At 46.5% G+C, this 26,793-nt stretch overlaps 1 protein-coding gene across 2 annotated transcripts in view; it reads left to right on the plus strand.

Moving 5' to 3' along the window:
• The window catches only part of ABCC8 (ATP binding cassette subfamily C member 8), a 1,425,084-nt gene that overhangs the window by 1,026,935 nt on the left and 371,356 nt on the right, over positions 1–26,793 (plus strand). For both annotated transcript variants that reach the window (XM_085648067.1, XM_085648068.1), the window contains one exon: positions 12,558–12,805. In XM_085648067.1, the coding sequence (XP_085504193.1) occupies positions 12,558–12,805 (248 nt within the window). The remainder of the gene's footprint in view (positions 1–12,557; positions 12,806–26,793) is intronic.

Below are 26,793 nucleotides of genomic sequence, written 5' to 3' on the forward strand. Positions count from 1 at the left end.
TTAGATGGGCCCTAAGAGACACATATTTTTAGTGGGCGCTAAGCTTTCTAGAAATGTACCCGAGGGATAGGCTGCCTCTGGATCCCATCTATAGTACTGCCCAGATTCTAGAACTTAGACAACTTTTGGATATGAAGTATCCATTGTCTTATAACTATCCTAGTTCTGAAAATATAGACTGAATGGTGCACCCCCCAGTGGACCTTAAACAAAATCGCAGATGATGCCACTGCTTGGCATCTTCTTTCTAGTGGCACATAGAGTATTCGCTGAATATAGTTCAGAGTTGTCTCATAGTCTTTCCTATGTTTTGGTATTTTGAACTATCATTGTTAAAAAGTTGGGTAGTTTTCTGCTAAGATGAGGGGCGAAAGCACTCTGTGCTCACTCCATGACGCTGTATAAACACAAGTGCAGAATATAGTGCATTCTGATCCAATGGGTCGAATAAAATCACGAAATTCCTCTTTTTTTCGACTCTAGGCGAAATATTTTGCCAACCTGTGTTAGTAATGCCTAACTAACTACAGAATATAGATCTAATCAAACTCCTTTCAAGTAGCTTGCATTTCAATATGAGCACTACTGGAATTGTAGTTTTACAAAAATAGATTTGTTCCAATTTCACCCCAGTATTAATGCAAAATAGCTATTTTGCCCTGCGTTAGTTTGTAAAAGTTCAAAATCACTTTCAGAGTCGATTAATAATGTATTAAAAATGAAGGTCAATACATTCACTAATAGTAAAGTATTAATGAGAACTGTCCCAAAAACGGAGGCCAATTTTTTAAGACAGTTCATCATAAACTTGTGCAAAAAACAAAAAAAATCTACTTGTGCGTTCGCAAAAATGTTCAGATGGTTGAATTTTTAGCAGTAGAAAAGGGGTAGATTTAAAAAAATGTTTATGATAGCATGAACAGTTGATATGTTTTAAATATGAGATGTACTTAAAAATGCAGATCATGCTTCTTTACAATACTGCGGGAGGGTGAATGTTCAAATTTGTTGACACATGACTTCAAAATTAGTGGCTGCTAGGGAATAGGCAAGATGGCTGATTGACAATACCAATAATCTGCCGGTCATGTGTTTCAGTCCCTGCCAGATCAACTCTGCTTTCCAAACTTCTAAGGTGAGTAAATTTGAGTATCATTAAACTAGATAATAAGTAAGTAAATAATTACTATTTGAGCAAAAAAAGGCCAGGAAGTGAAATATTTAATCAGCTGCAACTGCATCTTTTAAAAAGTGATGTTTGAAATGATTGGAATAATTTCAGCCTTTGGCGGTCACTCAAGCTGGTATGAATTCCATTGATTTTTTTTTTGACCACCATGTCAATGAGAGACCATCCATATGCAAAACACATTTACTGCTACTCTAATAGAAATAGTCCAGCCCGATCTGCAAGGTGCCTTCCAAATGGGAACACATGCAGACTCAGAATCCTGAGCACAAAAATGAGCAGTACTTTTTGGGACCACCAGCTGCTCTATTGAGTATCCAGTTCATGTGATGACTTAAGGTGATTCTTTATGGTCACTATATTCAGCTTCTTAACAGCTCCACTTATTTCAATCCCCAAACAGCAATATATTCAGAAGCGTACCTGCAGCATGATTCTGTTGTGTGCTAGGCCTTTGATGGGATTGGTGGAGAACGTCTTAGAACTGTCAGCCTCAGGGTGATTTTCCCCCCACCGTTTTGCCTTACTCCTCCATTTTTATGATCTTGTTTTTGCTGGTCTTAGGGCTCTGCACCCTTTACCACTGTTAACCAGTGCTAAAGTGCTCGCTCCTTAAAACATGGTAACATTGGCTTATCCCCGCATTGCATACTTAGGGCCTGATTACGATGACGGTAAGACCACCACCGAAAGCCTGTCAATAGCGGTCTCACCACCATCGTAAGTATATTTTCCGCCAGCCACATTGGGATGGCGGGGGGATCGGTGGCAGTCGGAGACACCGACTGCCACAGGTCTGACAGGTTCAAGAAGCCTATTGGACCATTGGAGGTCACGACGATCCCTACAATGGTGTTGGTGCACCGCCGTAGGGATTATGATGTCCCTCCCTGCCAGCCATTTCATGGAGGGTTACTCGCCATGAAAAGGCTAGTGGAAAGGGACATTGGGGGCCTGCAGCGGGTCCCCCTCTCCCCTAGCCCTCGGTGTTGGGTTTTTGGGGGGCTCCTATGGTGATCCCCTACATATCCCTGCACCACGTGGCAGGCACCGCATGGTGCCTGCCACATAGTGCAGACATATGCACACTGTGCCTTTTTTGGACTGAGGTGTGTGCTGCAGCCAGCAGCACACACTGCAATACAAAAAATATACTTTGCGACCGCCTTCAATGCGCTCGTATTGTAATTCGGGGTGCGGAACCAACGGTTGCTTGTCGGGCTGTCCCATCCCCGATACGATGTATCTGACTGTCATCGTAATCAGCCCCATTAATTTTCTTGTAAGACCCTAGTAACATGGCACTATCCGTGCCCAGGGCCTGTAAATTAAATGCTACCAGTGTGCCTGCAGCACTGATTGTAGCATCCACGTAAGTAGCACTATAAACATGTCTTAGGCCTGCAATTGCAGAGCCTGTAAGGACAATTTTAAACTGCCATTTTACCCTGGCAAAATAAGCCTTTTGCCAGGCCTAAACCTTCCTTCTTAATATATATAAGTCACCCCTAGGGAGACCCCTGAACAACCCAGAGGGCAAGGTGCAATGGATTTAGGAGGTTGAACATGTACTTTTAAGTATTATATGTAGTGAAAAACTCTTAAATATGTTTTTCCCTACTGCAAGGTCTATCACTCCCATAGTATAACATTGGGATTTCCTTATTGCACATTATAAGTGAAATTTCCAAATGGTAAGAGATAACCAGTTAATGTCTGGTGTTTGTGGAAGCACAATTTAAAATCATAACTTATGGTGAAGTTGCATTTTAAATTGCAATTCTTAAAATGCCACTTTTAGAAGGTTAAACAAACACATGTGAGAGTGCAGGTGCGTGCGATCAGAAGCCGTGGATCGCCCCTTACCACAGCCATTATGTCAGTAATCAACAATACAGGGCACGCCTCTCGTGCTCCTCACTGTCGCACTGCGAAAAAGTGGGATTCATCCCCAAGAATAACCAATTCATCCCGGTATTCATCAGAGAACCCTTGATACCATTCCTTAATCCAATTCTTTTTATTTAACTTGACCTTGTGTATTCATCACTACGGAGACGGTAAGGTTATGCCTGCCTATTTTATTAAACTTTTCCACCAGCTGTATGCCTTTTCTGGGCTTTGTACAATGGCACGTCTTTATACAGGTAAATCCAGTCTGGAGTAAACATGATGTATGAGGACCCAATGCATTTCGTCAGGGGTTTCTAAAACACAATGAAAGAAATAGCTCAACTGACCAATCCATGTGAACACAATAACACAATTATACAAAGGCAGACATATAACTCTCAATTTCTTTACCCACTAACCCCAGTTCCCTTCCCTTGACCCAGGCCAAACCCATATACTAAATCGCACATACCAGACCTAACCCATCTTCACTCAAATTACCAAAACATGCTAATAATCCTAACTACCCAATGGCATAAAAATGCCCATACTGATAAAACTAATCCCCTTTAAACCCCGCCATTACAAGAGTTCCCGTGATTATTTACCCCAATCTGTATCAGGTTGGAATTTTCTTGCCGGTTCCATTACAAAATATCAAGTTATATAAATATTCTGCACAAAAAAATATCGTTATCCTATACTTATCATGTAAATAACGAATTTATTCCAAAAAATATCATTACACACTAATATCAAAGACAAAAATATTGCTTTTAACATATATATATATAGTTAAAAATAATAAACATTAAATATATAAATATATTCATATTCAACAGAAATATAATAAGAATTAAATATATTAAAATAAGTACACACATATATATATATATATAAATGTTATACTTACTTGCAAAAAACCTCATGCATATCTATGTGTATATGTTTGTTTAAATATATATTATTTATACCTATTATTAAAATAATACTTTTAATTTGTAGTGTAATTTACTAAGTTTTTCTTAAACATTACAAATATAACAAATTAATATATATATATATTTATATATATATATCGCAAACATCCATCCAACTCCAAAGAGTAAGTGGCACGTACTCATGATAGGTATGAATAGGGCTAATTTATTATATTCAGGTCTCCCACGACCCCGCAATGACAGAGAGATGCGTTTCGCCTGCCCAGCAAGCTTTATCAATCTAAATTAAAAACTGTAACAAATGAACTGGAAAACATTTAAAAAGCAGATTTATTTGCACATGAAAAGTAAACAAAAAAATTACATTTTACTGAAAGTATATTACATATCACATAAAAATAATATAATTTTAAACAAACATAAACATCAGAATAATATAAATTTAAACAATGTAAACAGAACTATAAAATTGTAGGAACAATAAATATACTATTCCCACTCCCATCTCTACAACAGTAGGGAAAGCGTTGGACTCAGGAAGGGTACTAATTACTATTACCTCTCTAATCAGTGCAACACTAGGGAAAGTAATGGACTAGGAGGGGTACAAATTACAATTCCCACTCCAGTCGGTGCCACAGTAGAGAAAATGTTGGATTGCGGAGGGGTAAAATTTACTATTCCTATTGCAATATGTGCAACAGTAGGGAAAGTGATGGATTGCAGAGCGGTCAAATGTACTATTCCCACTCCAGTTTGTGCAACAGTAGAGAAAATGTTGGATTGCGGAGGGGTAAAATTTACTATTCCTATTGCAATATGTGCAACAGTAGGGAAAGTGATGGATTGCAGAGCGGTAAAATGTACTATTCCCACTCCAGTTTGTGCAACAGTAGGGAAAGGGATGGACTCAGGAGGGGTACAATTTACTATTCCCACTCCAGTCTGTGCAACAGTTGGGAAAATGTTGGATTACAGAGGGTAATATAGTCTATTCCTACTCCAGTCTGTGCAACAGTAGGGAAAGTGATGGATTGCAGAGGGGTAAAATGTACCATTCTCACTCCAGTCTGTGCAACAGTAGGGGAAGGGTTGGACTCAGGAGGGGTACACTTTACTATTCCCTCTCCAAAAAGTCTTGGACTGTGGAGGGGTAAAATTTACTATTCCCTCCCCAGTCGGTGCAAAAATAGGGAAATAGTTGGTATCAGGAGGGGTACCAATTTACTATTCCATCTCCAGTCGGTGCAACAGTATGGAAAGTGTTAGATTGCGAAGGGGTAAAACTTTCTAGTTCCATTCCAGTCTGTGCAACAATAGGGAAAGCATTGAACTCAGGAAGGGTAAAATTTACTATCCCCACTCCAATTAGTGCAACACTAGGAAAAGCGTTGGACGCTGCAGGTTTAAAAATTACTATTCTCACTCCGGTCTGTGCAATAGTAGGTAAAGCTTTGGACTCAGGAGTGGTAAAATTTACAATTTGCACTCCAGTCTGTGCAAGAGTAGAGGAAAGCGTTGGACTGAGGAGTGGTACAAATTACTATTCCTACTCCAGTCGGTACACAGTAGGGAAGTTGTTGGATTGCAGAGGGGTAAAGCTTACTATTCACACTCCAGTTGAAGCAACAGTAGGGAAAGGGTTGAACTCAGGAGGGCTACCAATTTATTGTTCCCACTCCAGTCTGTGCAACAGTAGGGAAAGCGCTGGACTCAGGAGGGGTAAAAATTACTATTCCCACTCCAGTTGATACAACAGTAGGGAAAGTGTTGGATGACGGAGGGGAACATATTTACAATTCCAACTCCAGCCGGTGCAACAGTAGGGAAAAGGTTTGTCACAGGAGGGGTAAAATTTACTATTCCTACTCCATTCTCCAACAGCAAAGCAAGAGTAGTTCACTTCAAAAAAATAAAATATTTTAACAAGTACAATAAATAACTAGAAATATATATATATATATATATATATATATATATTCTGCACAATGAGGGTCCTTCTGGGATCAGTCCCGTCGCCAGGTGGAGCGTCCTCCGGTAGTGACCCAAGCCGGTATTAAATTGTATCAAAAACTTCAAATAATGACGCTCACTCGGGAGTCCATTGCAACCATAGAGGTTTAATAAAGTGAACCGCGGTTCACTTTATTAAACCTCTATGGTTGCAATATATATATATATATATATATATATATATATATATATATATATATATATATATATATTAACTTATTAAATAATTAAACTATTATATGTATTACAGTGTTTAATAAAAAAATTTATTAAATAATATTACTATCATAAAAACCAATAAACATAATGTTATGTACAATTGAAAAGCATAATACAATTAACACTTAACATAATAAATAACACAATTTTTAAAAAATAGGCATTTTTACATTTATTATAACTTCCTACCATATACCTCTACAATCTAAACACACACCTGATAAAAATATAATTTCAAATTGTACATCATTAATTATCATTAATACTGATACTAATACATTATATTTAATTAACTTCCCACCACTACGCACACCTAATATATAAATTAAAAAATGTCTTATTTACATGATTTACGTAACTAACAATCAATTGAACAATTAATAACAATTAACAAATAATACATTATTATATATAGTTAATTTCCCACCCTATACCCCTACAAACCCAACATCCCGCACCTGATAAATGCATAAATAATTATGAGTTACATAATTAGTAATAATTAACATTGATTATTATTTATTATAATTAATTGTCTTCACAGCCTTTGCCCCTACAAAAAATACAACTCACACCAAAAATCATTAAAAAATACAAATATTAATGCAATTTGCATAATTAAATATCAATTGAATAATTAATATTTATTTATTGATTATAGTTACATTACTTCCCATCCAGTGCACCCTATAAACCCCAAAATCCACCACGGCACTAAAATAATAATAAACTAATAAATTAAGTTTATAAACAACTAAAAAATTACAAACTATGTTAAAAACACATTTGCAATAATTATACAAACAATTTATAATATATATAATTAAAATATATACTAAAATACATTTTTTTAAATCATATTAACAATCTTTTTGCAAATGATATTAACCACACATATATTTTTAACATTGATATTAACATTATAGATGTTATTAACATTGATATTACTTAAAATCGATATTCTTGTAAGCAATATTTTTGCACATGATATTTGTGCATCACGATATTTACAGCTCAAAATATTTGCATATCATTTTTTTCTCCAATATTTTGTCCTAATACCTTTTTGCCTTAGCCATTTGGTGCCTGCAGCATGTCTGGTCACATGACTCAATCACGGGTTCAATCACGGGTTTGTTAAGCACGACTAGTAAGGGTCTCAAGGCGCTGGGAAGGAGGGGAGGTGCAGGCTCCAGTCCATCAAGGAGGGGGGTCTGTCGAAGAGCCAGGTTTTGAGGTTTCTCGTGACGATGGGGAGTGATGTTGTCTGCCTGAGGTGGAGTGGAAGGGCGTTCCACGCTCTGGCCGTGAGGAAGGAGAAGGAGCGGCCTCCTGATCTGATCATGACTGGGTGTAGGTGGCAGTTTGTGTATTCCTCCTGGAAAGCCACACACATTGGGGGCTTAGGTGTGACTGAGCAGGCCCTCACTGGCAGGATGAGAGGGAGGAGCCCCAATCAGCAGTGGCGCTGCAGAGAAGCGCGGTAGGGTGGGTGGGGGGATGTCAACAGACAACAGAATAGGGCAAATTAAATAAAAAATAACTCCTATTTTGTCATCTGTTGACATCCTCCCCCCCCCTCAGCACCCAGTCCCACGCTTAACTGTACCAGCCGCGCTGGCCCCACTTACACGTGAATAGGCTGTATCCTGCCGCCACATAAAGGGCTGCATACTCCTGTAGTTAGTCTGGAGCCAGGGCAGGGAAGGCAGTATGCCTGGGGATTTTAAAGGGAAATCTCCAGAAGCTTCTCCCCCACTTCAAATGGACTCCAGACACCACCACTTCAGTGCACTATTAATCCTGTGGATACTCTGCAGGAAAAAGGACTGCTGTGCTGCTACAAGGACTGCCACTCTGCTGGACTGCAGCTCTTAAGGAACTGTTGTCCTGCTGTGCTGACCTACAGACCTCTTGCTGGGTGAGAAGAGGAGGATCTGCATCTCTTGAAATCAAGGGCTCATTGGCTGGCCTTTTGTTCTGAAGCCTCAAGAACTGAACAGGCTTCTAAAAACCTTGCATCTGCACCTGGACTCTGCCATCGGTGAGTCTACCCTGCCATATGGTGCTGCCCCAGCCCTAGATCATGGGAAGTGAAGTCTAGGAGACAAAACCTATTCATTGTCAAAGAAGAGCAATCAGATGGTGGTCAAGAATAATGCAGCATAATTAATAGCTTTCCCCAGCAACATTATTAGGTGCATTCAGAAGGAAATGTCACAGACAGTGGAATACCAAGAGAATGCACATTTTGAATGATACACCTACAAATAAGTGTTGTGGCACAATACTTCAGAAATCTATTGAATAGTTAGGAGGGCTGTTGTGGCAATTCTTGCCATCCATCTATGACCGACCATATTACTACTATATCTGGAAAGAGATACCACAGAGTGATGATATCCTCATAGGAATCAGGATAGTTATTTTAAAATGTATCAATTGACAAACGGCAGCCTCTTTCTGAACATTGTGATATTTAGAATACTGACAGTCAAATACTGAATTCTTCTATGAAGTTGCAATTTGGAGAGTATTCTATGCAACTGCCTGCTGTAATACTATAACCAAAAGAGGGTTGACAAAAAAAAGAAATTTTTCGAAGATGTGCAGCTTTTACAAAAGCATTTAGCATGCTGGAGATTTTGTCTAATGTTGCTGACGGTCTTTCAGAGCAATTAAGTTTGAGATATGGTCAGTACATAGGACTGTGCACACCCTTCTCTGTAATACGTTGTTAATTCCCTTGATAGCCCCTTGATAGCCTATTATAAGGGTAGGTCTGGTGGGCGCAAATTGTGTTTGTACTGCACAGTCCAGTGGAGTTAAAATGAGCCTTTCTGTTGCCTACCACATCAAAGAGGTTGTAATCTATTAACATGGTCAGTACAAAGGCAATGCACACCGAGACAAAGCTGTCAGCAAAAATAGTACTGCCCTGTAATTCAAACATGAGGCCCAATTAAGGACGATTGTGATGTTTCTTCAATACTAATTGTATCATTGGGGAAGTATTTCATAGCTTCTTTACTGTGTAATAGCAAGTTAATGATTCAGACAAAGTATATTTCTCTTAGTTTTTAGTGCTCAGTGGTGATCCACAAGTGTTCAATTATATGTGAAACAAATAGAGAAACCAGTTTAGTTGATGAAAATAATTATAAAGGTGATGTCCCTTTATGTTTAATGAGAGGGTTTAGAGGGTCAAAATGAGATTCAGGGTAGTATTGTCAACATTCTGACCCTTCTTAACAAAGAAAATGGACTTCCTGAGGATTAGCTAGAAAATGCCATTTTGAATCTCTCTTCAGGAGCTAGAACATTTCAAAAGAGGGGTAATTAATGTTATATTTATATCAGTTTGTACATCATGTTCCAAACCATAATTGTAATTACTTACATTGCTAATTAATGGTGAAGATGAACAGCAGTTGTTTATGGTGTAAAATCTACTAGCTGAGTATCTAAACAGAAAAAGTAGTAGAGCACATAGATTAAGTTAGATAGCATTCAGTTTTGTTTAGCATAAGGTGATAATGCTTCATGCATGATCAACACCTTACTGTTAGTTTTTGTTTATTAATGATGTGGCAACTGAACTTACCATGACCTTAAAATATAACTGAATAAAGGGGGGGGGGGTTAAGCACAATGAATAAAGCAAAGTAGTCGAATAATGATTTGACTGAAGTATAATTTTAATTTACCTGGGTGCATGAGAAGACAGGAAACTCAGAAAGATGTTTACACTAATCTGCCAATAATGTTGCAACGTGCTGAACATCCCAACCTAAAGAGAATCAGGTGTAGGAGAAGAGCATACCTAGTTAATACACCAATAGCTCTTTTTGTGTGACAACCCCATATCATTTTATGTGGACCAATGATGCTGGTTTCTGAACTCTACATGCTGTGCCACTCCTGTCTAGAGCCCAGTGTATGTGCCTGATCCCTAAAACATGATAGATTTGGCTAACTTCCAATTGCCAAATTCAACTTATCAGTAAAGCAGGAAATACACCAATAGGAGGAAATAGTAGAAGGTACAACATTCAACAAATCCATGTTTGTGCAGAAAAGACTTTGCAACACAAGCTCTTAATTCCAGTGCTACTGGGTTAGACATAGGTCATGATTAATCCCTCTCAATCGTGTTTACTATGACCCGAAGATATGCCTCAGATAGTAATGACTTGAGAAGACAGCAATGTTAAAAGGAGAGTCTTTAGATTATGGCAATATTCAGAGTATTCCTACAGAAAATGAAAAGTTTTTTAGTAAGAATTTAAGTAAGTATTGTTTTTGTCTGAGTCATAGTTCTGGACATAATTATTGACTAAGCCAGTGTTTACAATGTTTTCGTTTTTTCCAGTGATTGTTATAAAGCACATATATTACTTGAAGGCGAAGTAATGTAGGCTATGGAATGTCTCCCATTTGGCAATGTACTCAATGAACTTGTGTTAGACTGTTTTAAACATAGAAAGTCTGCTCATTGCACTCTTACACTCGCATCTTGTTATCCTCTCTCACATCTCATTATCTCCCACGCTCACTGTGTCAGGACACTGTCTGGTTTACAGGACTATTATTGAATTGAATTGCTATACTCAAATGTTTAGATAAACACATTCCTCGTCATGCTCAAGATTGCTTTTGTACAGTCTTTGGGCCGGATCTCGCTAGGAAAGCTCACTGTACGACTCTGATCCGGTTGGCTTTCCAAGCGGTTTGCTCGGACTCCCATTGAACTCTATGGGAGCCTGTATACCGATGCGTACACAGGTTCCCATAGCAAAAAGGGGTGGGTGGGGAAAAGCGTACACCCTGTGGCGGGCACCCCATGTTACCCGCCACACTGTACATGCATGGATCGGGGGGACCCATGGGCACCCCTCATGACCGATTTGAAGGGCTCTGTGTGAAGGGGGGCCTACTACGGCCCTTCGAAGTCCGACTCCAACAGCCATTTCGTCTCGCTGAGACCAAGGGGAAACAGCTGACCGAGTCGTGCATTGTATTCGCTCATTCGGAATCCGTATCCATTGCGTGGCATGGTTCATCTGCGAACAAGTCGGTCGGACAGGATTGGGTTCCGGAAACAATTCAGTCGACGCAGACGAGATATTCGCATCGTACTTAGTCGTTCGGAGCGGGTGACGACTCGGTCGGAAACATAGGTGCTGAATCGGATTTGCACATTCCGGTACCCGCCAGGAGGCCTTCCTAATGAGATCGTCATCTGGCCCTCTGTCTGACAATATTTTAATGGTGCTGCTGATGTGTGGACATTCATAGCTGCCAAGTGTCCCCATGGTAAATGTCTCACTTTAAGTCAGTCTTGACTTTTTAATCAACAACACATTGTATTCCAGGACTTGAAGTTTTGCTGTTAACATTGTAGCTATGGGCTTAAAAAACAGCAGTAAAGTGCAGCTTGGTACAAAGCCAGGATTTGCTGAAGGTATCACACATAAAAATGGGCTACCTTACAGCAATTCATTTTGTTGGTATGGGGAAAGGCTTTCATTATGTTTTCACCAGTAGATCATGTCAATGATGACAGCACTCTTTTCACAGTTACATGTCAGTGCACCTTTCATTGAAAGGTTTAAATCCTGGGGTCTTTGACAGGTGACCTGCTATGGTTTTACCCATTGTGTGTTTCTGAGAAAATGTGATAGTACACATTGGCCAAAACTTTTATGAGCCAGGCATTATATGATTTTAATATTCCCAGATGATTCTCTACAGAGTATAATATAATTAGATCAAACCTAAAACATTCTTCTATACCCTGCACTTTTAATCCACGCACATAAAACTGGAAGAAACAAAAGGAAGAAGAAACAATATTTTAGTGACTTCCCTAAACAACAAAGCTCAAGCGCAATAACCTTTGATCACACATTGAGTAGGCTCCTCAGGAAAGAAAGAAAAAATAATCCTTCTCTTTCGCTTTTCTTTCTTTGAATGGCATTTTAGTTTGTTTGTGGTTATGCAAGTGTTTATCATTCTTTATATTTTTTCACACTGATGAGGGTTGTTTCCCTTTCTGTGAGGTTTTATCAGTTGCTCTAGGTTTAACTGTAAATCCTAATTAAGCTGAGGAGACTGTATATACCCTCTGTATTTGCTCAAGGAATGTGTGTTCCTTACTTTTCAATACAGTTGGCATTTGTTGTTAATTCCTTGTTTTAGCAATGTTTTAAAATGGGTTTAATTCTATAAGGCTATCATATTGTCTGTTCAAGAATATAAATCACACGTAAGCTTGCTAACATAGTACTTTCATCTTGTAGAAGAAATCAGTGAAAGTGATGACGAAGACAACCTTTCTTCTGTCATGCATCAGCGAGCGAAGATGCCTTGGCAAGCCTGTGGAAAATACCTGAGCTCTGCAGGGATTCTACTCCTACCTTTACTAGTTCTCTCGCAGCTCTTGAAACATTCTGTTATGGTTGCTATTGACTACTGGCTTGCAAAGTGGACATCTGATGCTATTTCTGTCAAAGATGAAGCCCAACAAAGCAACTGTTCTCTAAGTCAGGTACGTTTCTACATTTCTAAAATTCATGGCAAATAAGCCACATTTTGTTGCTGTGTGCGTATTTGAGTAGCTATAACTATTTACCACCCTGACATGTTAAATGTTTTAAGGTTGCCGTTCATTAGGCTTGCATCAGTCTACATCAGAGCAATGTCAATAAATGGATTTTGAAATGTAAAACAATATTTATTTTTTCATTAGCAGCAATACAGTATTGTAAATGGATATGCATATCAATATTTTCCATTCCAGTGTGTATCCCCTACTATGTTTTGCTGATTAAACACTTTGAGTAGAGAAAGTGAAATAAAATTTACTTTTTAGCAAATACTTTTAATTTTGTACTTATACAAAATTGGGTTACTGGTTGAGGAGAATCAAAGCAATTTCTATTAGGGTGAAGTCACTAGCAACCCCAAATTAACCTGTTCTTAACCCTCAGGTAGCTTAGCACAAAAGCACTCAGGCCGTACTTAGGGGGTCTGATAGGAATGTACAGGTGCTGGGGCAGCCAACAAGTTGTTGCCTCCCATGGAAGGAAAAGGGTGGAGTTCCCACAGATACAACGACCACAATTGTCAGTCAGGTGACCAAAGACCGTGCAGAACACGTAACACATGTGTGTGAGGCTGGGAGTACACACATGCATAGGGCGTAAAAGGGAACACATGTCCACATGAAGTCATGTCAATATACTCCATACACTAGTACAGTGACCACCAAGGATGCCACAAATGATGCAGGTGGAGACATTGCTGAGCAGGCATGGCCAAAGTTGAAGGGACCCGTCACACACCCAGGATATGTAGACACAGCTCAGCACACCAATTGGGAAACAGCCTGCAGGGAAGATGTCAGGGTCCACAGAGGAAGGAACACACCTTGGGACAATATCACCATACAGTAAGAGCACACATGACCAAAGATTATTTGTAGAGCCCTTGTGATGGCACACAGATACCAGGGTTCACCCCATGAGCAGCACACTACAATATTTCCCAGACACCCAACACATTATCACCACCCCAAATCATGGAGCAGCACCACCAACAGCAAGTCCAGGAAAGCATTAGTGTGCAAAATAAAAACAAAATGCTTTATTCAGCAGAAAATAATATTTGCTAAATGAATGTCCAGAGGGCACATAGGCCAGGCCAGGTGAAAAGTCCTGGTGGGGGACACTTAGGGACGTGTCTCCCCTAGCTTGCCTGCACAGTTCACATGTCCATTTCATCCACAGAAGGGGGGGCATCATGTGGGGGGGAAGGACCAGGCACCGCAGGGACAGGAGGGGCAAGGGTAGGTGTTGTGGGTGCAGGGAGGGACGACTCCACCACAGGGGGTGGGGCAGCGCCAAAGGTGGTGGTGAGGATGGCGCTGCATACGGTGGCAAGGTCTCCCAGCATCTCCCCTGCACCCGAATGAACCACAGGCCCCAAGGAGGGGGGGGGGTCGGAGGGATGGGTTGCAGCGCTACTGGGGAAGGGTGTGGACAGGGGGGGGGACTCAACTCCCCTGCCCGGGGACTCTCTCGACCGCTTGCGGGGTGGTGTCACACTGGGGCTGAGGGACAGACTGGCCATGAAGGACTCCTTGTCCGACTGTTGGGCAGGGGAGCTAAGGGGAGTGGTTTTGGAGGAAGTGGGTCTTGAGGAATGTGGACTCCCATTCTGGCTGCGTGGCTGCAGTTTGCCCCCAGACCCAGTGGGTGTGCCTACTTCCCCCTGTGTGTGCATGACTGGAGGAGTGCGCTTTGCCTTCCCTGGTGGTGTGCTGCCTGTGTCTGGTGGGGCGCGTGCATGGTGACGTCTGGGTGTGCGTGGGACAGGCATGGGAGTAGGTAGTGTGGATGGTGCAGGGGTAGGGGGGGACAGAGCGCTGCTGGAAATCCACTGCTGCAGTCAGTGTGGAGTCTATGGACTTCAGCAACATCCGTTGATCAGACATCGCTGCTGACATGGCCTCCATGTATGACTACATGTGTGTTAGCAGTGTGGTGTGGCCATGGAGGACAGTAAGCATCGATGCCTGACCAACCTGCAACTGCCGCAGAATGTCCACAGACTCGGCATTGACGGCAGCAGGGGAGACTGGGGCAGGGGGTGCGGTGCCTGGCACGAAGGAGACCTGTTGGCGCCTAGCACGGTGGGAAGGGACCCGAGCAGGTGGGAGGCGGGTGATGGGAATTGGGGGGGGCGGCGACAGATGGAGTGCTGCTCTCAGCTCTGGTAGCAGCGTCCGCCCTCTCAGGGAGCTCAGCCTCGGACCCGTCAGCGTCATAGTCGGTGGTGGGACTGGACAGGTCCTCCGCAGTACTCCCCTCCACCTCCGTGCCACTCGCTGAGCCAGACACGCCAGCACTGGTGGCACCGCTGCTGGATCCCTCCTCAATTTCCGTGCCAGTGTCACCCTCGGTTTCCCCCGACGATGCTGTGGGCAAGGTGAAGAGACAGGAAATAATCAGACACCTGTATACATATGACACATGATTCAAAACTACATAGGTCACAGTGCATAGCATGAAAAGCAACATGAGTAACATCTACAATACTACGCACATATGTAGGCCCTGCACCACACAGTTGGTTGACCCACCATGCCACTGAGAAACAATGGAGAGCATGACACAACAGCAAAGAACTAGAAATCTAATTAGACTGAGGAGCTAGACTCTGGGGACAGTCGAGTACAGCATCTGGACCACACACCGTAGCCAAAAAAGGGATGAGCAGGAACCATGTCTTGTAACTTTTGGCACATGCTGCTTAGCAAATACATTTAACCCTGCCCAACATGACTGGGTCACTGCATGTTTAGTGTATGGTCAGACAATCATCACACACAGGCCAGACCTGGCAAGGACACATACGGTTTGGACATGTAGGCCTTTCTCGCACAAACCCCCCCCACCTGAGACAATGTGAGTGACACAGAGGAAGTACTTACACCTCTTACTCAGGGATTACTAAAATGCCCTTCAATAAATCCTGAATGTACACGAACTAACCCTCGTGCACACGTTTACACATAAAATTGACAAACAACCATCATCAGATAGTTGTCCCAAAACACACTGGCACCGGCCACTGTGAGTATGCACAAGCCAAATGGGGTCACCCTGTACAGTGGACACATGTAGCACACTTTACGTATATACACATTAGGCCAGGGTACAATGCCACAAAGCCCAACCTATGCTGAAGACACAGTGAATATCCACATTGTTGGATGACACACATGATACCTAGGAAAAGGTGCCCCAGGGGACTGTAGTGGCCACACCCCTCCATGGTCCGGGATGGATATGCCTGCATCAGAAGCCAACGTCCCTGCACTATGCATATCTCCCACTCATGCACCTCATGTCTGAGGCAACAACATTGGTCATGCATGCTGTAAGGCAGTACACTTTTCAGACACACTCCTATGTCGGGACTCAGCATCAGTGCCAACTAACATGGACCCCACATTGACTGTACTGGCCAGGGCACAGGCAAGGTCCCAACACATGTTACACACCACCCCCACACATGATGCTGCAAGCATTGGGCACTTGGATTAACTGGCAGCCCAGATGACCTTGTGCAAGAGTGACCACACAGACCAGGGAACACGTGTCCAGGAGGGGAAGGGAGGAAGAACAGCACCGGTTTACTATGGGGAACAGGATATGTACTGCACATATGGACCCTGGCAGTGTATCCATGCAACTGCGCACATCCAAAAGCTGGTGACACACAACAAACACACATGTACCTACCCCTTTCCTGCTGCTGCTTCTCCGCTAGGCGCCTATCCAAATCAGGGAAGACCACCGCCAGCACACGCTTCATCTGGTGGGTCAGGCGCTGGCGCCCACGGTTCTTGTGGCTCTCAGGTGAGTCCCCCAGCAGGACCCGGGCGATCCTCCTGGTCCAGCACCAGATATCCTGCCAGCGTTTCCTCACCTTGGGCAGGCGCCGCCTCTGACCCTCCACCGACCTCACGGCACTGACGGCTTCCCTCCAGATCTCCCCCTTGGCATGGACGCCTACCTGTGAGGATGACAAAGTGAGACAACATCAATACACCAGCTACATGTCACAGAGACACACATTAGAACAATTTGGCTGGTTTGAACCGGGCATAGTATGCAGCAGAAACATTGCACCTTCATCATAGGGACATTATCCCCTGGGGAAGGCCAAAGTCACGACGTGGCATCGTAAGGACACAGGTGGAATGAGGGGTGCAACACAATCACTGATCCTGGCACACACTGTACATCACAAGCTACACCACTATTATGTACAGCACCTCAAAGCAGTCACATGCCCCTGGCCACTGGCGCAACCTCAGCAGGGTACACAGACACACACAGGCACAGGACAATCACCTGCCATTAGCAACTGCGGGTACAAACTTCACTCTGCACATGTGGCACTAGACCGGGGGGTGTCACAGGTGTGGGGCAGGCTCAGCACGTCAGACACACAGCACTGCTCCCTGCTCACATCAGATGGGTAGGGTATATGCATCCCTCATGCAGCTGGGGTGCAACGCTCCACATAGACACTCACCCACATGACAGGGGACTTACACACACACCAATGTCCAGGGGACGAACACATCATTTGGACACTCTCACCACAGGTACACTCAACTCACACACATCTGTGGGTACAGTCACCCGTCACACTGGGGGGACCACAGGATCACATCCGGACTGTAGAAACCACATTCCCAAGAGGATTAGCCAGGCTGAATGTGGCATGCACCATGCAGTGAGTGTCACAGTAAGCACCATGCAAGTGAGGAGTGCAGACATGCACTACAGCATGCTCTGCATGGGAGACATGAGGCATTCCCCCCCCTGGGACCCACTCTGAAGAACATTGCATGTCTGTCACACCTGGACACAATGCCAGAAGTGACAGTCACTAAAAAGGGGCACAGTCTAAGCTAATCGAGTCTGCACTCACCTGCTCCCCTGGTCTCCCATACTGGCAAGGGTACTGTGGGAGGATCACGTTCAGCAGGGCCTGGTTCTCCTCTTGGGTGAAAGGCTGGGCCCTCTCCACAGACCTGGACATGGTGCCAGAGGAATCACGTGCAGCAGCAGTGGTGTGGATTGAAAGGTTGTGCAGGCAAGTGCTCTCTCATGGGGCCTGGCTGCCTTATATTTGCCTTGCTGGCCTGTTTCATTTACAGGAGTACAGAGTGATTGGTCAATCTCATTTGCATCCTACGTTTCTTCCAATCGTTTTAAACCTACCCCAGTGGGTGCCTTTGCATGTTATAAAAAATTAGCATGATGTCAAGTCAACAACCACTTTGCAACTTTGTATATTGTCTCCAACCGACTTCTGCTGGCCACCTGATGGAAAAATGTGAACTTGAAACTGGGTCTCCATGACAACCAGCATGCATTTAGGCCCTTATAATTGTCCCTCATGTGTCCCCTATGTAATTTCACTATACACACACAGGTACGGGGCGTTCCATGCCCCTAGGGCACCACTACTCCAGTGATACGGTCCGTACCCGCGTGTGTAGGGTCCGTACCACCATGGTTGTGCAGCCCTAGGCGTACGCCATGGTGATACGGTCCGTACCCGCGTGTGTAGGGTCCGTACCACCATGGTTGTGCAGCCCTAGGCGTACGCCATGGTGATACGGTCCGTACCCGCGTGTGTAGGGTCCGTACCACCATGGTTGTGCAGCCCTAGGCGTACGCCATGGTGATATGGTCCGTACCCGCGTGTGTAGGGACCGTACCACCATGGTTGTGCAGCCCTAGGCGTACGCCATGGTGATACGGTCCGTACCACCATGGTTGTGCAGCCCTAGGCGTACGCCATGGTGATACGGTCCGTACCCGCGTGTGTAGGGACCGTACCACCATGGTTGTGCAGCCCTAGGCGTACGCCATGGTAATACGGTCCGTACCTGCGTCTGTAGGGACCGTACCACCATGGTTGTGCAGCCCTAGGCGTACGCCATGGTGATACGGTCCGTAACCACGTGTGTAGGGACCGTACCACCATGGTTGTGCAGCCCTAGGCATACGCCATGGTGATACGGTCCGTACCCGCGTGTGTAGGGACCGTAACACTATGGCGTACGCCTAGGGCTGCACAACCATGGTGGTACGGTCCGTATCCGCGTGTGTAGGGACTGTACCACTATGGCATACGCCTAGGGCTGCACAACCATGGTGGTACGGACCCTACACACGTGTGTACGGACCGTATCACCATGGCGTACGCCTAGGGCTGCACAACCATGGTGGTACAGACCCTACACACGCGCGTATGGACCGTTTCACCATGGCGTACGCCTCGGGCTGCACAACCATGGTGGTACGGTCCGTACCCGCGTGTGTAGGGACCATACCACTATGGCGTACGCCTAAGGCTGCACAACCATGGTGGTACGGTCCATACCCGCTTGTGTAGGGACCGTACCACTATGGCGTACGCCTAGGGCTGCACAACCATGGTGGTACGGACCCTACACACGCGTGTAGGGACCGTATCACCATGGCGTACGCCTAGGGCTGCACAACCATGGTGGTACGGACCCTACACACGCGGGTACGGACCGTACCACTATGGCGTACGCCTAGGGCTGCACAACCATGGTGGTACGGACCCTACACACGCGTGTAGGGACCGTATCACCATGGCGTACGCCTAGGGCTGCACAACCATGGTGGTACGGACCCTACACACGCGGGTACGGACCGTATCACCATGGCGTACGCCTAGGGCTGCACAACCATGGTGGTACGGACCCTACACACGCGTGCACGGACCGTATCACCATGGCGTACGCCTAGGGCTGCACAACCATGGTGGTACGGACCCTACACACGCGTGTACGGACCGTATCACCATGGCGTACGCCTAGGGCTGCACAACCATGGTGGTACGGACCCTACACACGCTCTCAGAGCGTGTGTACAGTGCGTTTCACACCTTACACTGGTGACAGGCGGCACACAGAAAAGGAATTGAGCTGTCATACTTGGCCGAGGCTGGACATCAAGTCATTGTCAGTGCAGTCCTACATGTCTCGGGCCTAGATGTGTCAGGCTGTGAAGTGGCACAAATCTCCTCATGTTTGAACCCAGTAGATGTGTGATGAGCTGTGTACACATGCCATGTGTCAAGCTGCACTATGTGCCACACATCCCCTTCACACCTTTGACATGTGTGCATGTAGTACAGACTTGTTGAGCACTGCGTCACTGGCATGGCACAGTCGCCAACACCCGCAACTGTCCCCTGATGCCAGGTACACGGATAATGACACCTGACATGTGACTACCGGCTTTGCACGATGTGAGTATGTCATGAGTGTGTCATGTGTTCCCATAAGCTTGCTGTTGGTGTTCCGTCAAATGCATCTGCAGTTGCTGCATCCAACATGTGCATGTGTGTGGATGGGCATGGCACACTATCATGCACACCAGGACACATGTAGAATCAGACGTAACGTGTGTATGTATGCATCGAACATGGATTTGCGAGACAAGGTCATATCTGCGTAGTATCAATGTATGTGTGATCAGTTTTGACATGTACCCCTTCATGGCAAGGTGTGTGGTCTGTCCTTATTTCAGGGACATGTGACCTGTGCCTCTAGTGTTCCGCAACCTGTCTGTATGATAAACATCCTTCTTCTGCACACATGTGGATGTCTGTCACTCCTGTAATGCGTCTGCCTGTTCACTTACACTGGCCCACAGCTAGTCTCATGCCATGTCATGTTGAGCTTGTGAATCCACGTTTGTAGATGGCTCTTGGTAGGAGTGTCACCTGCCTGGCATACGTGTCCAGGGTATATTGCACAGACCTGACTCTGCATGTAGCACATGTGTATTGGCTGTTCAACATGTGCTCAGCACATTGACAGTGTTGTTGTACTGTACTCGCTCTTCGTTGTCCCTTCCTAATTGCTGCAGGGCTCCGCCTCTCCCCCGACCAATCCCAGACTTGGCTGCCCTGAGGGAACGTGACTGTATACGCTGCTACCGCTTCACCCAACGGTTGATTCTGAACTTGACAGCAAGGCTGGCACCACACCTCTAACCGCTACACAGGTATCCTACTGCACTGACACCCAAGATGAAGGTGATGGCAGCCCTACATTACTTTGCCACGTGTATGTTCCAACATACCATTGCTCATGTTGGTGGCATGTCCCAAACCATGTTCAGCCATGTCCTGCATGATTTTCTAGAGGCCATGTTGGTTCACCTGGATGACTTTATACATTTACCAACTCCTGAGCAGTTGACAGGTGTCAAGGGTGACTTCTATGCCCTGGGAGGGATGCCCCATGTCATTGGGTCTATTGATGGGACACATGTGGCATTAGTACCACCACAGGCACATGAGGTAGCCTATAGGAACAGGAAACATTACCACTCCATTAATGCCCTTGTGGTGTGTCTTGCTAACATGGTGATTTCCCATGTCTGTGCTCGTTTTCCAGGATCATCACACGATGCCTACATCATGAGGCGTAGCAGGGTGCCTGAAATGATGCTGCAGCTGCGCAACGAACGAGCATGTCTTGTTGGTGGGTATACTCTGTAACTCCTGACACTCCTGTATTTAGCGTCATCTTTCTGTCTTGCTGCTTCTCCTGACCCACTTCTGTCCATGATGTTTCCATGTAGGGGACTCTGGCTATCCCAACATGCCATGGCTGATCACACCTCTCCGCAACCCCAGTACGGCTGCCGATCACCGGTACAACAATGCCCATGGGCAGACCAGGCGAGTGAGTGAGAGGACCTTTGGCCTCCTGAAGAGCCGATTCCGGTGCCTCGACAAGACCAGCGGCGCACTCCCATATGCACCGGTGAAGGTCTGCAAAATCTTCCTCGTGTGCTGCATGCTGCACAACATGGCAGTGAAGAAAGCTGTGCCACTCATCCTGGATGATCAGGAACATCCACCCGTGGAGGACGAGGGGCTTGGTGACGAGGCAAGTGATGTTGAGGAGGAGGAGGAAGAGGACATCCGGAGTCGGCTCTTACGCAACTTCTTTGCTTAGTGGTGAGTTGCAGTGTCTGAGTGTACACGCATTGAGCCTTGTGTGGCATGTGTTGCAATGTGTGGGTCCATCTGCATGTATGGCAAGTGAGTCAGAGGTGTGTATGGATGTGTCACTCGAGTGATGGTGTAATGACTGTATGTCTTACCTGAGACACTATTTTCACCTAGCATGTTGACAACCTTATACGTGTCGAGTACATGCCCATGCATGCGGATGTGCTTCTTTTGGCTCACTTCTTGTGTGTCTCTCATCCCCAGGTATTTGCGCATGCTGTCTGCTGGTGGCATTGTTGTGCTCCTGCTATTCCTCATGAATACAGCAACGTGTGCTGAATCAGCATCACATGCACGGACATGTCGAAAAATCACCTTAGGGTAAGGGATGCACCACGGCTTTTTGGGTGTGCTATGTGTTTGGAATGTGTGTGCACTGCTCCTGTTCATGTTTGGTTACTTAGCATACATGTAGAATCACCATGGGTCACATGACATGGAGCTGGATTCACCTGAATTGATAGTCACACTTGGTGACAGTCATCTGTAATGTGATTGTGGATTGTGATGAAGGCATCAATGTGTGTGACACTGCCCTCGGACACATACGGGATGCACCGGCTTGACATAGTGTGGGACATCCCCATTAGTGGTTCATTGGTGAATTGCAGCCTCTCCGTGAGCAGCACGGGGTGTCTGCCTCACACCTGTCACTTGTGTGCCAGTTCTATGGGTTTCCTGCATCTGTGGTGCAAAGGGGGGTGCCAGTGTAGGTTCCACAGGTTCATCCACATGACCTGTGCATCTGTTAATATAGATGCATTTGTTTTCGGGCAAACATGACTAATAAAGGTGTCCCTCAGCCTCCAAGGTGTCTCATCTCTGTCAATGCAGGTCTCTTGCCACTGTGCATGCGGCATGTCTGGCATAGTTGTCACAGATTGTGCATATGAGTCTATGTGTAGAGTAGCAAGATGCAAGCTGGTTGTCAGGGATTATGATATGTATTGTGCATGATGTACATGGCTGTGTAGGTATTTTGCCATCTCAGTCCCCACAACGGCCACTTAGCTGCATGTGTATCCATTGTCTGTATGTGTGCCATGTTGGACCAGACGCTCCTCCCTTCTCATACTCCTTTTGCAGTGGTCCATTTTGACATGCTTGCGTTAGTGTGCAACTTGTCGCATGGTTTCCAGGACATGGCGCCTGCTGCTGCAGGCCCTGAAGCAAGGGCACACAGAGTTTATAGATTAGCCCTCACACACACGCCTCTAAGACGCAACCCCCTTCCTCCACTCATTCATTTTGGTGTAATCTGCTTGTGTGTGACACAGTTGCGGTGGCAAAGGCTGGACCGTCTGCACATGCCACGTGCACATTGCACGTGCCTCATGTCCTTGCATGTGCCACATCACGCTACACCATGATGTTGAGGCCACCCACCAAGCAATGTCCATCCAATACATCTGTTGCATGCACTCAGGCATGCACTCATCGGCCACACGACACCTTTGAATAATGAGTGTGCAACTCCAACTGCCTACACAGCGCTGGCACACCTTCCAGGCCCTGTCACACCAACCAGGTCATGTCCCTCCTACTCCCCACAGGCTCTGTACCCCAACAAGGCCATGGGAGTGGTACTCCAGGCCTCTGCATGTAGTATGGTGTCGTTGTGGGACACATGGCACAGGTATCATGTCTCAGCGTGTCAGTCTACAATGTGTCCAGGATACCCCTCTACACCATGACATGCGCACTGCATCGCATCATCATCTGGTGTCCCATTGACAGGCAGGTGCTCCTCACCCTCCCCAATGACGCAGTCCTTGCCAGTTCCCATATTGAATAATGCATGGTATCCATTGGCAGAAGGCTGCACGTTGGCCACCTGATGCTGGACTTGTACATGACTGAGGTGTTCATCTGCGGATTGTCCCCTTACAGCTGGGTCAACTGCTTGTGTCCCACCCGCAAGGGCCCTGCACAGGCACACAGTGTCCACACACACAAGCTGGTGTGCATCATGGAAAGCTTGCCCACATGTGCTATGCTGATCACCAACATCTGTACCTTAGGCCTCAGCACACTCTGCATTATGCACAAGGTCCACTGTTCGACCCACCTCAAGGCAAGACAGACCATCCCCCAGGTCAACTTCGACATCCATGTCCAATCCTACCCTGCACTCTAGGGAGAAGTACCTTACAACTCCCATGACACTTGTCCACATCCAGGGTGCATCTGCACAGCTCTGCTTCAACATCCGGCAACCCAGCCACATCACCATCCAACAGGGATGGCGGCAATGGATCACTGTCATCTGCAGGATGACCTTCACAATCCACGTCACACTCAGGATGCAGCCCACGAGCACGCCCCCAACACAACCATGTGGCACTGTCATCCAAGACCCCATTGTGCCATCTCCATGCATCCAACCTTGGCCTGGCCACCATTCTCCACATCCACCTGACTCCTGCTTGCAGGACATAGTTCTCCCACCTGGCTACACATACCTGGGACTCCCACCCCAGGACACTCCACATGATCCCTGACCTCTACGCATGACTCTTGCTCTTCGAAATTGGTCTGTCCGCACAGTTGTACAGGCACCCCCTCAGCTGGTTGCGGCCATCACGGGTGAGTATGGTGCTCCATGTCTGTATTGGATGATACATTGTGACCCATGTGTGTCCTGTGCCTGACTCAGACCCCAGGGTATGCATGGTTGGAGTTACTTCAAAACTCAGGCATGGTTTGACTTGCCAACACACACATGTAGTGGAATAATGCTAAATGACGACATCATCTCGTGATTTGTAATGTTTTTATTGGTGGTGGGGTACGTGTTGGGGGGATGCAATTAAGTGCTGTACCGGGGGTATAGAATCCAAAGTTCACAGGGGGAGATGGTATCCTTGCCATTGGAAGTCATCAGAGTCCATGCCACAGTCTTTGTCAACATTGGTCAGACAGCGACCAGCAAGTCCATGTGGCAGAGAATGTCATAGGATGAGGTGCTGCTGTTGCGCCAGGGGGCCCGGTGCCAGGCCAGGTGACCTGGGAGATGGTGATGGTCCGCTGACTCTCACGGTCTTTTGCGTGGATGACCCACCTTCCTCCGGGGACCCTCAGATGCAGGCCTTGACGATGCTGGGGACGCTCCGTCAGATGAATCCTTCTCCTCCTCCCTCCCTGTGTCTGGTGGTGGTCTACGCCTGGTGGCACAGGGAGGGTTTGCCAGGCTTTGGGCGATCTGACGGAGTGATTGGCTCACGTCCCTGTGCACTGCCAGGAGCTCAGCCAGTCTTGCCTCCACCCATCCTTGGTGTTGTAGATGACTGGCATGATGCGCGACCTGCATGTCCTTGATCTCATTGAGGGTCTCCACTACCTGGTCGACGCCTCTGGAGTCACGCCGGTATGTGTCCAGGATGTTGCGGACGTGTGACATAACCGCGTCCTCAGCTGCCTGGTCAGGCTTGCGCCTCCGCCGTCCTCCACTCCCACCCCCCCTGCCCACTTGAGCCTGGCCTGCCCTTGTGGGCACGTCGGGTCTCCGGGACCCCTGAGGGATGGCATTTGCGGGGTCGCCTGCCTCCTCCTGGGTGCCCGGGAGCCCTCGTCCCTCCTGGTCAGACTGGCTGCGTTGTGTGCGAGCAGGGCTCCTGTGTGTATCCTGGGATGTGGCAGGAATGGGGGTGGTGGTTGGCACAGTTGTACCTGACGCAGGTCTGCAGGTGCTTGGGCACCAGAGGGGCCAGGTTGGTCGGGGTCATCCACGGTGTGGTGAGAGTCGTCGCTGCCAGTGGGATCTTCGTAACGCCGAGCCGGGTCCTGTGTGTCTTCCCCCTCAGTGTTGGGGGGAGATCGACGACGTTGCCCGGTGTGTGATAGAGAGACAATGTTAATGGTGTTACATGCGTCATCCATGTTTCATACATATTCAAGTTGGCACAGTTGCTCTTGGTAGTTGGATATGTCTAGCCTTCCTCTCACAGTGCACTTGTGGATGGGTATGTTGCAGGGGTCAGATTGATATGTACTCCTGGTCATTTGGCCTGTCTGATGAGTGTTGGGATGCTTAGTTGGCTATGTATTGGTCTTGTTGTGTCACATATCCATTGTGGGAGTGCAAATTTGCGTTGTGTGGGACCGGCCTCGTGGCGTGGGCCCCCCTGACCATTAGTCCCTCCAACCCGACTAATGCCACCCCCCTGATCCGTGGTTATAGACCCCCGGCCACCATGTCCCGATGTTCCGATGGCCGACCCAGGGCCCCAGCGAAACCTAGACCTTAGACGCGCCATGCCCGGCCAAGGGAGAGGGAACCCCCCCAAGCAGGACAGGGAGGAGTAGTCTCTGTCGCACCTCTGACCTCCTCTCAATGGAGGGTTTCGATCGTCCTCCAGGCCCCCAGGGAGCTGGCTCCCCGCATGCTGGGTGTCTGGAGTCCCTCCCGGCCCTACTTCAAAGGATCAAAGAGCAGAGCGACAGGAAATCCCAACACACCGCCCCCCGATGCCAAGACCCCTCTCTGTGAGGATGCTGGACTTCAAAGGCAAGAAGGCATATAACAGAGGGTGCTGAGGGGACTGGGGGAGAGAAGACCTGGAACTACGAGAGCCCTGAGGACCTGGTCGCGGCTCGAGAGCTCAGTGGTCCGGCTGGACCCGAGACTGCACCGTGTCCCCCGGCTCGAGGATTGAGAGCTGTGCGAAGGATACTCGGCAGTGACTCTGAACCAAGAACTGTCCCGCTACCCCAACCACCCTGTGCAAGAATTACCAAGCATATTGTACCAACCAAAGACTACCTTGCGGATCATAAAGGTCCAACGAATCTTAGATAAAGATCTCCGTCTACTGAAACCTACTATGTGGTGTCTCTTTGTCACGTAGTGCAAGCTCAGCACGTGCGAGGCCAAGTACGAGACCT

Source organism: Triturus cristatus, chromosome 3_2 (assembly GCF_964204655.1).
Source record: "Triturus cristatus chromosome 3_2, aTriCri1.1, whole genome shotgun sequence".
In the NCBI taxonomy this organism is placed as follows: Eukaryota; Metazoa; Chordata; class Amphibia; order Caudata; family Salamandridae; genus Triturus; species Triturus cristatus.